Source organism: Hakea prostrata, chromosome 5 (assembly GCF_041222555.1).
Source record: "Hakea prostrata isolate BN-2017 chromosome 5, UWA_Hpros_2, whole genome shotgun sequence".
In the NCBI taxonomy this organism is placed as follows: Eukaryota; Viridiplantae; Streptophyta; class Magnoliopsida; order Proteales; family Proteaceae; genus Hakea; species Hakea prostrata.
Genome location: NC_142604.1, coordinates 55,887,197 through 55,902,625, shown reverse-complemented (window position 1 = coordinate 55,902,625; position 15,429 = coordinate 55,887,197). Strand labels below are relative to the sequence as shown.

At 37.6% G+C, this 15,429-nt stretch overlaps 1 protein-coding gene across 2 annotated transcripts in view; it reads left to right on the top strand.

Annotated features, from left to right (window-relative positions):
* The window catches only part of SAR1 (SUPPRESSOR OF AUXIN RESISTANCE1), an 84,260-nt gene that overhangs the window by 32,986 nt on the left and 35,845 nt on the right, over positions 1–15,429 (top strand). Inside the window, exons 10-13 of one of the 2 annotated variants that reach the window (XM_089154751.1) lie at positions 7,963–8,083; positions 13,064–13,246; positions 13,641–13,833; positions 14,021–14,541. In XM_089154751.1, the coding sequence (XP_089010877.1) occupies positions 7,963–8,083; positions 13,064–13,246; positions 13,641–13,833; positions 14,021–14,541 (1,018 nt within the window). Of the gene's footprint in view, positions 1–7,962; positions 8,084–13,063; positions 13,247–13,640; positions 13,834–13,972; positions 14,542–15,429 lie in introns of both variants that reach the window. The other variant, XM_089154750.1, reaches the window with a different exon arrangement.

Genomic DNA, 15,429 nt, shown 5'->3' with positions numbered 1-15,429 from the left:
TCTATGCATTTCATACGGTCATGCTGCGGCAATTTGTGTATTTGGGAAATGTTATGGGATCCTCCTTATTGCAATATAGTCTCATGGAGTAATGGAGACCAAAGTGGTGATCTGCAGCGGCGAGCTTCACGAAGAGAGCAATTGAAGGATGGGAAGAACGAAAAAAATGAGGGGGTGGGGTCACCGTTCACATACCCAAGCTGAGGATCTGCACATGAGAGGCTTATAACTTGTTGATGCTCCATTGATAGTGGTTGCAAGCAAATATAATTAGGAACATGTAAGACTAGAAGACTACGTTGCTTGTTACGAACACATAGACACATAGTAGTATCATCGTATGTTAGCACTTCGCTGCCCTGAGAAACCGAGATCTTGGTCGAGATGTGGGGTTTTTTTTGTTGTGTCAACTTGGTGGCCCATCTTGGTAGGTTTTAGGGTCCTGCTTGGACAGAAATTTGGTATTTAGCCTGTTTAATGCCTTTTGAACACACCGGTAGCCTTGTATTTGTGAGAAAATAACCCCAAGTATGTCTTCTTAGTCGACCCTATTTGTGAAATTGAAATGCTAAAGGATGGGGGAATGCAAGGTTAGACAAAATGTAACGTAAAACATTTAAAGCAGTAAAGGAAAAGCTAGTGTATCAACCATCAAATACATCAAAGAACTTAAATGTCTTCACAACCATAAGTAAGTGTTTGTAAGTCATAATCCAAAGTCATAAGTTCACAATAGTAGAAGACAATCATGGAATGAGACCAAATCATAAAGTTTCAATCAAGATCCTCAGCTCCACCATCAGCTCCAGGACCACTGGCTTTAGCAGCACCACGACAACGAGATCCACAACCATGATGTATACAAATAGCTACTTGTCGGCCCTCCATCTCTATGGGGTGGGCTACCATATATTCCCTCATAGGAGTATGGACCAAGGAATTTTTGTTGGTCGAAACAGGAATTTCGACCTTGAAAAAAGCCGAAATTTCCGGATTTTGCTTGGGAGCAGTGCCATGTAGGCATTGCTCCAAGCAGTGCCATGTAGGTATTGCTCCAAGCAGCCAATGGCCAAGATTTAAAGTTGGGTATTAGATTAAATTTTGGCCATGGATTTCATGCATGTGCAAAAATTCAGATTTTAAGTGAGGAGCAGTGTTGGTTTACTGCCTTAAACTCGAATCGTAAACCGGTTCGTTTTGAACTGTGTGAACCGAAATGAAAAAACTGAAATGGCATGGTGCCGTTTTGCAGGTGTGTGAAAGGCAGCATGCCGTTTTATCAGTGTGACCACATAAATAAAAAGGCATGGTGCCTTTTCATCACTGTGACTAGAAAAGTGAAAAGACATGGTGCCATTTTGCAGGTGCGCAGAATGACACCATGCTGTTTTATCACCGTGTGACCACAAAAGTGAAACGGCATGGTGCCATTTTGTAGGTGCACAGAATGGCACCATGCCGTTTCATGTGGTTATGGTTCGTTTGGTTCAAAATGAACCGATTCTACGGTCCGACTTAAAGCCAGAGCAAACCGAGTCAATGCCACTTAAAGAGAGCACATGCAAAAAAACGACAATCAAGATTAAATTCAAGCTTCAATATTAGAATCGAGCCGTTCACTTGCAGTGCCACGTAGGCACTAGTGCCACTGCTCCCAAGCAAAATCCGAAATTTTCTCACCATCATCGTCATTGATAGAGGCCTGAGTCGCATCATCCTCAGTGTCGGACCAGACAATCAAATCCTCACTCTGGGTGGATGCAGTAGGGTGTGGCACGAAGGGACGGGCAAGCGTTGCATGTGCACTCCCTTCCTGGGCCATGAAGTCCTCCACATCAACCCTCATCTCCTTTGCAATCGTCTCACTGGGATGACCTCCCTCCTCATCTAGCAGTGGTTCTCCACGGTCCCTGATCCAATCAACTACTAGGTTATCATCATCATCCATCTCAAATATGTCGGCCAACTCGATACTGTTACTCTTGTTGTCCATTCCCTGTCTAATATGATCCTCATAATGTAAGTAGACAAGGTCCTCTACACGCTTCACACGCAATCGGTTGTGCTTCTTTGAGTGGGTGAGGCTGAAGGTGCTCCAATTTCGCTCACAACCATTGGGGGAACATGTTTGGGAGAGCACTTTGCTTGCAATCGTACTCAAGTGGGGTGAATCACATCCAGATTGCAACCGCCATTTAGCTACAACAGTCATAAACTCCAAGTCATTTTAATACTTAAATAACTAAGTTATAGATAGAATATAATAATTAAATATATAATGAATGAACTTACCCCCAGGGGCGGGTTCTGTCCCGATCTCTGCCATGAAACAATAGAAGTTCCCAGTGGCATCCCTAAATGCCTTTATCTAATATATAATGGAAAAAAACAATAACTAGGTTAGTAACTTAGTATCAAATATGAATTGTGAATATCAAATCACTATCTCACCTCCATAAGGATGATTGCTTGGTTAGATGGATCCGTTTCCAACTTCTCCACTATAGTTTGGACGGCATCCATCAAATCTTGCCTCATCCCAAGATTGTCCTTGTAATGGTACTTGGGATTTAACTAGTATGCTTTGTAAAAAAAGCAAAAATAAAGAGGGAATAGTCAATACTTAAATATTTAATAGTGTGATAACATAATGAAAATTAAATTGATTCCTAGACTTGACAACTAACTAGCTTTATGCAGTGGATGCTACAACATAGACTCCCATCTAACTTGGATGATGTTGATGACTTTCTTGTTCCTTGTGTGGGTACACCGAGCAACTTGCTGCTTCATCCTATCTATTGCAGCCTATATGTGTGGTAGAGTAGGTTTTCTTTGTTGATTTACCATCCTCAACATATGCACCAGTGCACCACAGGCTCAAACATCTTCACCACTATCCTCACATTATGACAGAAATTGTCATCGAATATGGTCAACTGTGCTCTCCTTTCTCCTACGGATGAAGAACCCTCCCAGTTAAACCATTGTTTTGATGCAAACATGTTCCTAAGGCCAGTCTTCCTACTCTAAAAGCTTTGCAATGTTATCCAATTAGTAGCAAATCTAGTTATGCCTGGCCTCACTAAGTCACCCTGACACTTGTCCTATATCATCTTTAATGCATATGTGTGGTTATAAATGAAGGTGCTAACTTGTCGGGCTTGCTCCATGGTCTTCTTCACAAGCTTGACCTTTCTGATGTCCTTTAGCATTAAGTCAATGCAGTGAGCAGCACATGGAGTTCAAAAGAGCCTATATCTGTCTATCCATCAAGGCATCAATACAAAGTTATAAAGTGTCCATGTAATGTAAATACATGTAATTAAAAATGAAATTAGTATTAGAAGTAGAAGCATGTTTTGATACCTTGGGTTCCCATGCATCTTCAACCCAACTTTCTTGTAATTGGAGCCATTATCAGTCACAATTTGGATCACATTCTCCACTCCAACCTCCTTCACCACTTGCTTTAATAATTTATAAATGTAGTTTACATCCTTCTTCTCACTAGATGCATCTATTGACTTGAGGAACACTTGCCTCCCATCACAATTCAACATGAAATTGATGATGGACTGTCTAGTTGGACCTGTCCAACCATCAACCATCACAGTCACTTCATAATAAGCCCATGTGGGATTTAATCCATGAATATACTCATTTAACTCTTCCTTATGCTTAGGCAAATAGACATTATATATCTTATATGGAGTGGGTCCCTGTACACCACTCCTAGCCTTGCCTATCTCCTCAATTATATCCCTATAGTAGGGCCGTTGGGCTGTATGTGCTGGAATACTGTGGTAATAAGCCCATTTGGAGAAAACCATCCCCACTTTCTCCTTCACACTCCCCCATAAGTGCTTCAACTTCCTCTGCTTTTGCTCAGGCCTCCTAAATAGGGCCGGATCACTGCGTAGAATTTGTTGGATGTGTTGATGAAGCTCGACCCCTTGTTGGGGGCCGTGGGATAGGAACCTCTTGCCTCACACTCTAACTCCTCCTCATTGGGATTTGGGAACTGACCTGTGCCTCCCATACTTGTTGGCTCTCTAGAGGTCCCACAACCGATAGACCTCTGTTGCCTCCTCATGTCATCAGCCCTCTGCTGCTCCCTACTCATCATCATTGCCCTCCTGATCTATTCGGCCTCTAGGTCAGGGTCACATCCATTCTCTCTTGACTCCTCTAGATCATAATCCTTGGGCTCTTGAAGGTCATCTAGGCATGCATCCTCGAACTCCTCCCTCTGTGTTCTCTTCTCTTTCTCTTTTGCTTTCCCTTATTCAAGTATGAGACCATTGCCTTCTTGACCTCTTAGGGCACCTTTGGCACCTTACTACATCCTTGTTTCCACCAGCTAGATGCACCTTTCAGTCTAGTGGCCCCACCTCTTCCTATTTATTTTTTGCAGTAAATACACTTGCTCTTCTTCCTATCAGCTATCAGTGGCCTCCCGTGTTGCTAAGCTATGTGTGATATCTTTGAAAGAGAGTGTCTGATACAAAAAATAAACACTAATTATCTTAAAAAACTCCACAATATGCTCCAAAAATTACATACATGCTTCTAATAATAACCTCCTATTTTTAAATATAAAGCAAAAATAAGTAAGCATTTTATTAATAAATTTAAATAATTTAAAAAATATATAAAATACACACTAATTATCTTAAAAGGCTCCACAACATGCTTCCACTACTAATACTCTCCTATTTTTAAATTTAAAACATAAATTAATTAGTTTTTTAATATTTAAATATTTTTAAAATGATTTAAATATATATTAAATATAGTAAAAATAGATAATTAACATAATTTTTTTTAGCAATATAGTGTCTCGACTCTCACATACATTAATTTCAAGCTCATACATCTACTATACATATACATTTTTAGCAGTATGCAATTTGCAAGATAACTTTTAATAACAGAAAAATAAAAAAATAGTAGGAAGAACAAAAAATTTATTTTGACACTACAAATTCATAGATCAACACTCTAAAGTAAACATACATAAATTTGGAAGCAATCCAAGAAGATTTAAGGCACAAACAAAACAAAAATAAAAAAAATGAGGAGGTTGTTTACCTTGCAAGATTTGAGAAAATCGACAAACTGAGGACCAAATTAGTGTTTGAATGTAATGGAGTTCTAGAAATTTGGTTAAATGAGGGATGAAAGCAAGAAAAATAAAAAAATCGAAATATATTGGAATCTGGAGAGTTGATATGGGTCAAAATAGTGGAACCTGTGAAATTTCGCAGGTTCTGTCAAAAAGGTTGATTTTTATGACAGGGTCTGTATTGTTTCTGGTCGATATGAAATGATACGAAATTTTGTGTTGTTTCGCTCGGAATTTCGTATCGTTTCAGTCGATACGAAACATTTCATATTCGTGACCTTGTGTTTCGTTTCGTTTTTGAAAATCGCAGACATTTTGACTGAAATTTTGACAAATTTTTGTCGATTTTTTTTTCTATGGGAGGAAGCTTGGGCCTTCACTTCAGGTCTTAGTTAGTCCCTCATGAGTCATGCTAACCTTAATTGTGATTGATGAAATTTGAATTCCCAATTTTTTTGATCCCATGTAGCTGATGCAGATTCTAGTTATGTACATTCAAACCAGAAGTTACTAAATGGAATCTCAATATAACATATATCAATCTTTCTTTCTTTCTCTCTTCTCTATTTTTTTTCTTCTTTTCTTTCTTTAAATGGCATTAGACTGCCTTTCAGGCTAGGAACGCTCAAGGATGCTGTCTTAACAACTATGGAACTAACACAGTTGCAGCAGCAATACACGAGAATATTCGAACTGAGAAGCTTTATCAATCATGTTAAAGTTGGGTGCCTTCTCATTGAATGGAAGGACTTAACTACACATAATAAGATGGAGTTCCAATCTAATATGTACTCCTAGTTGAATTCTAACTCAAAATAGAAACTAGTTGACTTAGATTAGGACATTTAAACTGAAATAACAATGTAAGATAATATCATTCTGCCCTTATAGCTTATGTTGGCAATTTACATAATTATACCTGTTAGAATATCACTTTCTATATTAGATTAGGTTTTTATTTTAGTTACTTTCTATTTTTCTTATTGCTTGGCTGACAAGTAATCTCCCTAGGATAGTGTCCTTTTTAGTAGATTTGGAGATTTATGCAATAGGTAATTTTCCTTCTTTATGTAACTCAATTTAGGAAACTTTCCTAAACTAAGACTTGATTTTACATTATAAATAAAGTACCAAGGGAGAGCCAAAAGATACACGCACAAGCTCTCTCCCTCTTCTCTCCTTTCTAAATTTCCTTTCAATCCCTAGGGTGATTACAGGTGCTAAAATTCTAATGATACCAATAAAATAGTAAAGTCACTTATTCTTGTACTTAGCCTCCATTAAACTTTTGGGCCCATAGTATAGGCTTTTAACTACACAAACATATTAAGCAAAGGCCTAACACCCATATCTATCAATGTTGGATATGCAGAATTGGGAGGATACAAGTTGTTTAGTATGTAGCCCCAGTTGATTGAGGGCCATTTCCAAGATCTCCATCATGACCAACTCGATGAAGGAAAATAGGGGCTTCTTGGAATTTCCTTGAGGTGTTTAGGGTTAAAAATTGGGCACCTTGAATGGGGTCTTGGTTTATTTGTTTGATTCCAGGTTTGGAGGGTGTGTGGAGAATGGTTGAAAGAGATTGGGGTTCAAGTTTGAAACCAATTGGTTGAGTTAATGATGGTTTCTTTAAATTAATTTGGGTTTTAACCTTAGGGAGATGACATGGGAACAAGAAACATCAATTGATAGTCTATCTAAGAAATGTTGAGAAACTTGAGTGGTCAAAAAGATAGCAAATGAGTTCAAAAAAATGCCTAGTTTCGTGAATCTTCAGTGATATTACATTTCCTGCTAGTACTAGACTAAGGAGCTTTAATGTAAGCATAACACTATCTTTTCAGCTTATGCATGGTGTAACCTAACATGTTACCTAAATAGGATTTTAGGATGAAACTATTTACCCCAACTTTAGTTTACCCAGCTAACCCTAACTTAAATTGACCCAAATACCTTCTGAACCAACATTGACCGGTTCAACTCTAAACTCAGGCAGACTAAATATTGAGCAATTTTTGTACTTAGACTAGATACTCAATTTTCAGGCCATAGAGTAGGCCCATTATTGGAGTGGGCCTTGGCACAATGGTCGGTGGACCACCTTGTAGCCTAAGGTCAAGGTTTCGAAATTGCTTCTCAGCAAAAATTGCTGAGGTAAGGCTGTGTAGGAAAATTGCCTTCCTGATTGTGCTTGTGTGGAAGCCTTCTGCATTGGGTCTGCCCTTTTTCAAGACTAGACCCATTATCATGGGCGTTAGGTACAGAGATTCAAATCTTATCTATCAACCTGATGTTGGTTCAAGCTAAAATAGCCTAATTAGGTTCTGGATCTGCATTGCCCAACTCATACCTTACCTATCATAGCTTTTATGTAAATCCCTTTTGTTAGACTATAAGCAGAAGTAATATGACCAAGGAAGAAAATGGAGAAGAAAAGAGATAACGGGGGAAAAAGAAGGCGGCAAAGGCTAAGGAGAAGATGCACCCTGCAGTTCTAGTGTTCATCTAGAACTACAGGCTTTACTATTTAAAACATAATAACTTAAATAAAAAAACAAAACTACCCTCATTAAATCGAAACGTAAAGCACTTAAAGCAAACTCTAATAAACTCCCCATAAACTGTCCCTATTGCAGATATTTCAACATCTTTTATCTCTATAATGAAGCATGGTCTTTGTTTACATTGTCATGCTGACCTATTCTTCTCAACTAGTTCAATATCTTACTTGTTCTTCTAATTGTTTATTTGAAGTTTAGTTGTTTGTCCTTAATTAATGCTTCTTTAATGAATATTTGTCCTTTATTATTATTATTTTAATTTCTTTCTAGGGAGGAAGCATTGAGCTATGGTCTGCAGGATACCTTTGTTGCTGATCAGCTGTTCCAAGATGTTGAACAGTCTGCTGCTGACCTAATCTGGTTTAGTCCTTCGTTAATTTCTTCACTAAAGGTACTTCAATTATTCTTAATGGTGCACTCTGATATGTTTATATTGTTGTTTTCTCTTTGTTGTCAAAAGACTAGCTATGATGTATGGATTGGCATGTTGGGCTTTTAAGGAGTGTTTTTTTTTTGATACAAAGAAAACAAAGATTACTAAGTAGTAAGATCATTTAAAGGTCTTTCAATCCAGATCCTATCACTTTGTCTATCTATGGCTTCATGGGCAAGTTCTTGTGCCATCTTCAGCAAATAGATTGGCTTTATTTTGATGATCAATATCCCCTTTAGGGATGGTCCTAGTATCAATAGGTCTTGAACTAACTCCAGTGGCCATGGCTTTTGAGGACGTGGTATGAAGTCATTGATTTGGTCCCAATTAGTCCAAATAGATTCGACGTGTATGTTGTATTGTCTTGCTTTCTCCATTCCTTCTCTCAGCCCCTTAACAATAGCCAAATTGAAATTGTCCCCATCGAAAACACCGCTCCAGCAATGTACAACTTGGTTGTTGACAGTGATTCCCCAACAACATCCTGTTTTTTTTGTCCTGTGGTTTACATCACCTGCACAAAAGAGCATTGTAAGAGTAGGGAGAGGAATTGTTGTAAAGTCCGATGTATGATCAATTTGATCATAGATTGGTGTATTGTCGGGATTTAACCTATCAAGTGGTCCCGATGGTGCTAGATGGAGGTCACAGTACCAGTTACTAATAAATTTTAACACTTTCATGGGTTGTGGTAGTTCGTTCCTGAATTTCATTTCATTTCGAACATGCCATATACTGAAACAAGTGATAGATATGATAGCAAACATCCATCTTAGTACAGGTTTTTCAATGTGTGAATTATAAAATAAATCCAAACAGAAGTCAATAATATTAGTGAAGGGTAGCCTTTCTGTTCTCAAGCCTAACGGTCCTGCTGCCCAGACCCGCCTTGTCCATTCACAATTGAAGAAGAGGTGCCAGCTCGATTCACTACTTGTACTACAAAGCCCACAATTACCTAAATTGTGCTCCATTTGGCGAGAATCTCATTGACTGGGATTCTTGCATTTAGAAAGCGCCAAAAAAAGAGTTTAAATTTAGGATGGATATTTAATTTCCAAAAAAATAACCACCAGCATTTATCAGGGAATACTGATCCTCTATTAGCAACTGTAAGCTGCTGATAAGCCAACTCAATTGTCAGTTTTGGGGCATCAGAGAAATTCAATTTCCAAGTATCCATATTCAATGAAAGATGTACATTATGAATAGCTGCAGAAATTCTAGGACAAAAAGTTAGGGAAATTTCAGAAGCAAATCGCCTTCTAGTCCTAATAATCTCAGAACCAGTTACCCCTCTTGGAGCAAAATGTATATTGAACTCCCCAACTGAATTCTCCTGTGGTTCCTTGATCCATGGATCAAACCAGAAGGAAGTCTCATTCCCACTTCCCACCTCCCTAAAGACCAATTTCTTTGGAAAAGTTAAGACAGATCTCAGACTATTCCAGGCAGTGGAACCAGCTTTTGCTTGTACCTTGGGATAAAAAAGGGTGGTATTATTGAAGTACTTAGCTTTGAAATATTTGACCCATATCGAATTTGTTTCAGTAAGAAGCCTCCAACATTGTTTAAGCAAAAGGGCTTTATTCATAATCTCTAGATTTTTCAGCCCTAAACCTCCCATATATTAAGGAGTGTTATATACATATGTTGAGCATTTGAGCAGGCATGACCATGTTAAATGCAGGCCTTCAGATGCTCCTTGTAGACTTCTGGCTTAATTGAGGTTGAAGCTACTAAAAGAGCTAGGGACAAGCATGTGATGACCAAAGGAGAAGTGATGAGGAAACACATTCATAGTTTAGGTCGTCTATTTTATGACTTCAGCTAGAGCTGTGGAGGCCAAGGATTTGTGTAGCTGACCTGAGTGAATTTGCTTTGGGTGGACTTCGACCTTCGGTTTTTGTGTGTGTATGTGTTTCTTTTTATTTTTCTTTTCACTTTGTTTTTGTCCCCGTTAGGATCTGTGTATTTTACCCTGTTTAGTTGGGATATGGTCGGGTAGTTGTGTGGAATCCTGATAATGTAGAAACCAAGGAAGAAAATTCGACCGAAACAGGAATTTCGACCTTGCAAAAGGCCGAAATTTCGACGTTTCGGTCGAAATTTCAATCGAAACTGGATACTTTTTCTGAAAATTGGAACTTCAATTTCGGGCCTCATATGGACTCAAAATGATTTGGATTCTTGTATACTACCTATTTCAAGCATAATAAACACAATGGAACTAGTATTTTGTAAGAAACAAAACTATTGAAAATTTATCATTCAAGTATACTAACAAATGACTGGTTTCCGACAAGTACAAACTGTATTGCATACATGCATAGAATCAACAACATACATGAATTGTTTGGTAGAATGGTTACATATACAACAAGTCAACAAAATAAAATGACCGACTAAATCAAGTGATGGTGTCTCAAATATATTAAGCTAAAGCCTATATATCATATATACATAAAATAAAAATACATAATTTTAGAAAATAATTATTAAAATAAAAAAATGAAAAAATGGTAGCAAATAATTAAAAGATAAGTTTAACAAAACACAATTATAGATCATAGTCCTAGGCTAAACATATATTAATTTCAAGGCAATACAAGATCATTTAAGGCATGAACAAAACAAAAATAAAAAAAGGGGAAGTTTGGAATTGTTGGGTGTGGCTCATGCTTCATATTCTATTGTTGCTGGAGTTTCCTTTGTAGCTGTTGTGGCTTAGGAGGTGTTTGGAGGCAAAAAATGAGCAAAAGTGGTGTTTGAAGGCAAAGGAGTAGTGAAAATTAGGTGAAAATGGGATAGAAATCAACAAAAGCTAAGGAAAAACAAGTTGGAATGCTGATATGTCGAAATTTTGGTTGAAATGGTCGAAATTTCGGTCGATACGAAACGATATGGATACATTTCGTGCCTACTACTACATTTCGTTTCGATTTGGATTTTTGCAGGCATTTCGGTCGAAATTTCAACCATTTCGATCGAATTTTCTTCCATGGTAGAAACAAAGGCTGGACAGAAGGATAAGAAACAAGGCCATGGAAGGCTAAACCAAATGGACCAGGAATGAGCAGGCCAGTTCATGACAGCCCAAACAGCCCAGTCAGTCTTCTATAAAGGCCATAAAAGGCCAAAATACTGGTCACTTGAACAGTATCACAATAATAGATTTGACCTTAACTGGAAGTTTTCAAAGAATTTTGGGGGTTGAGGGGAGGGGGTGGGGGGAAGATCAGATTGCATGAAAATTTTATTCTGGGGAGATTCGGAAGTTCGGTTTAGTTTCCATTTGAATGGTTACTATATGTGTTGGTTTCTAAGTTTTATCGTTAGATACGTTATAAAGCCTGGTAGTTTCTAATTCTAGTTAGTTTCTAGTTTGGGACTGTTACCCTTCTGTTTTTAGTCTTACATTAATAACTTTCCAGCTCTTCTTGAATAGAATGTGTCTCCAGTTTTACTTGAATCTTGTTGGACAGGATTGAAGTATGTTGATGGCTTCTTTGTTATCACCGTAGTTGTCAAAGTGTTTTCTAGGTGCTTTGGTGGTACCCTAAGCATGTAGGTGTTGCATTGATCCCCCATCCCCCCCCCCAAGCCTCGGGCTGATGTCTTGCTCACAGTTTAAATTCTCAGGTAAACAAATAACAAATCTCAATTTCTTTAGCAACATTCTTCATCATAAAATTAAGGACCCATTTGATAACTCCCTAGCATTTCTGCTTTGAACCATCAGAAGCTGTTTTGAGTGTTTCTGGAGGCATAAACACTTTTTAGGTGTTTAATGTTATAAAATATGCTTCTGGATGAAGGAACAATATCTACCCTGCTTTCTTCTTCTTCCTCTCTATCTCAGAGCAATCCTCTGTCAATGGCATCTTCCAAGTCTTTAGCTGCTTATATTGATAAACAGACATTGGAGATTCATTGACGTATTCTATTGCAGTAGGATTGATTAATCTCAAATGGGTTTCTTCAATTTCCTTTTTAGGATGATTATTTTATTAGGTTGATAGATTAGAGTTGATCTCTGATTTGGCTTTTTTTTTTGTTTCCTGGGCGGGTGAAAAGCATATTGAAACACTTAGATTAGGAGAGGAATGGAACTCGAGTTTATAAGCAGAAGCCATATGAAGTATAGAAAAGGAGCGCACATAGAAGATGTTGTGAACATCCTGTGGAATTTCACTGTCTGCCACATATCTCATATGGTACTCTAATACCAAGAGAAGATAATTCCTTCTGCTGTAGTGGATGATTTTCCTTGGGAAGATCATATCATTGTGTATCATTGCTCACCTTTTATAGGTTTCCTTAGAAACCTTCCAATTAGTGGCAGCACTATTTAGGAGATAACCCTTGGCAATATCAGGATCAATAGAGTATAGAATGCAGTACACAACCAATTATGCAGCTGGTCTCCCATTTAATCTGAGGACCAGCAGTAAAGATGCATTGTTTTGGTTGCTGAGTTCTTGTGCTAATTCTTACGATCTGCTTTCATTGTTTTGGTATTTAATTTTTGCTGTAGCTTGTCCTAAAAAACTAAGAGAATTTTTTATCCAATTCAGTTGGTGGATCTGTGAATGAAAGTATCTGAATATATTCCTATAATGCTGTAAAAATTTGATTCAATCAGAAGACATTTGAACTGAAGCTATCGTGAAAATTATGGAAGGTGGCGTACAGACATGAGTGGTTAAGCATCATTCCTGTGCAGTGTTGCTTTGACTTTATTGTGCCATGTTTCTGTCTACCTGCTTGTTTTACTCTTATCTATTTTTTGTTACAAATGTGTGTTTCTTATTGAATATAAGTTTAATTTCTGTCGGCTTTTCATGATGCTATGTTCCTTCCTTTTTTGAGGATCTCCTATGCAAGATGTGGATAATCATGTTCTCACATCTTACAATGATTCATCTTTATTTGCAGGACCAATTTGTGCCGTTTGTATCATCTGTTTTCTTACGTAGGTTGCTTTATCCTGGTGTGCATCAAAGTGTTGCCATGCGTGAAACACTGCAAGAGTACAACAAGCACTGGACTGATTCTGAGTTTCAATCCTTAACTGTTAGTGACTTGAAAAAGGAGATTCTTTATCTTATTGAGAGTCAGGTGCGTTGATGTTGCTTTATTTGTCTCATGATTAGTAGGGTTTTTTTGGGGTTGTGTGTGGCTACTCAAAGCTGCTCTTGTCATTTTCATCACATAGCCCGTGTGGTTTAGCCAAGGGTCACGATTTGTCTCTTACTGCACAAACATTTGTCATCCCTATCTTTCTATATCCTTGAACTTTAACCTACAGTCAACTGTCTTAGCTTACATCACCAAAGACTAAGCCAGTAGTTGGACTTCCCTTCTCTAATCTCCTTGTGGGGCTGCTGCTTTTAGGTTTCTTACAATGCATTCGTTTTTAATCTTTCATTGCCTGGCTTTCTCCAATTACCCCGGCCTCAGTATTTTCATCTTTGTGATAACTGATAATTTTTATTTTTTATTTTATTGTCAGGCAGTTGCTGAATATCCGATGTCTGTAATTTATTGCTGGAAAACTCTTTGCACTCGCTACTTCCATTATTGGTGTAAAAATAGTAGACCATTTGGTTTTCTGGTTGATTCATCAACAGGAGCGATTGGTTTGATAAGGAAAAACTCAATTTCCATGTTCCGTTGTTTGGAGGATATTGAGCTATTAATAAATGGTATGTCTAATCATGGTCTTCAGTAGAGCCGTTGTAAGATCCCATTTATTAACTAGGACTTTCTTATACTTCAAAGAAACTTGAGTTTTAATACATTCCTTATTTTATCTTATCTTATTTGGGGGGGGGGGGGTTACAGTTTCTGATGAACGTGGTGATTTTGTATTCTCTGGCTTGGATTTGCCAGACGATAATCTTGATCGTGAAGTTCTTTTTGAAGTGCTAAGATTGGCTAGTAATATCAGGCAGCAACTAGGGAAAGCTGCGGTTGCTATATTCTATGAGTCACTTGTTCGTGCATCTACTATTTCATCTGAAGAAATTGTTGGTTTTCTGCTGAAGATTCTGGAAACTGGATATAGTTCATCAATGAAAGCAGCCCACATTTCACAACTTGGAGCCACTAGATCTTCAGGGAAGAAACTAGCAGATCAAAAAAATCAGAGACAATTCTCCATTGACATGTTATTATCACTTCATGCTTTGTGCAATAAGGCTACTACTGGGGGCAGAATATTGGATGTGATAGAATTCTACCTTAAGTTTCTTGTCCCTCGTAAAATCCTGGATAGATTGGATTCAGAGGCACCCTTCAGTATCAATACATCAATATTGGTTCAGGCTACTTCGCAAGTTTCTAAAGTGATGTTTGAATCTGCTTTTGACATACTTCTATTGCTGGGCTGTTTGGTGAACAGCAACGGGCAGGTCAGTGCACACCACCTCCCCCTCCCGTGGTGATAACAAATTTGTCTCAATTGTCTTTATCTGGTTTATACATTCAAAGGGTAGCCAAAGATTTTATCTTAATTTTTTTTTTCCACAGGCTGGTTGAAGTTAATGTTTCAAGAAATAGGAGGTTAATGCTAATATCTGTTTCGATTTGATGGTCTTCAAGTACAATTAGACTGTTTATATTTCTGTGAAACTTTTCTTTCATTTGTGTATTAAAAAAATATGGAACCATGCTAGAAGATATCGCTCTCGAGCGAGATTTGCCTCCTAGAAAAACTGAGATCTCGGTTGAGATATACACTTTTTTTGGTGTCAACTTGGTGGCCCATCTCGGTGGATTTTAGGGTACCAATTGGGTTGAAACTTGGTATTTAGCCTATTTAAGGCATTTTGAACACATTGGTGGCCTTGGATTTGTCAAAAAACAACTCCATGTATGATTTCTAAGTCTACCCATAGTGTGAAACTAAAATGTTGTAGGATTAGGAAATGCAAGGTTATACAACATGTAATATAGAATCTTTAAGGCATATAAATGAAAAGCAAGTGTATCAAATGCATCAAGCAACCTTAATGTTATCAAAATTCCATGCATATGAGTATCACAATCTCAATTTTCAAGAATATAATAATAAAATTATACAACCATTAGAAGTTCTATATATAAGTCATTAAATCATAAGTTTATAAGACAAGTAGAGAATGATTGATCTTCCTTCGATGTTGTATATGTGCTAAGAGTAGTTGCAACTTGCAAGTGAAAATTCAGCCGAAATCCACCAAAAAATTCAAAAATTAAGAGTTCTAGCGAGATCCAGGGTGAGATATGGTGAGATCTTGAGCGAGATATCCCAACTCTCT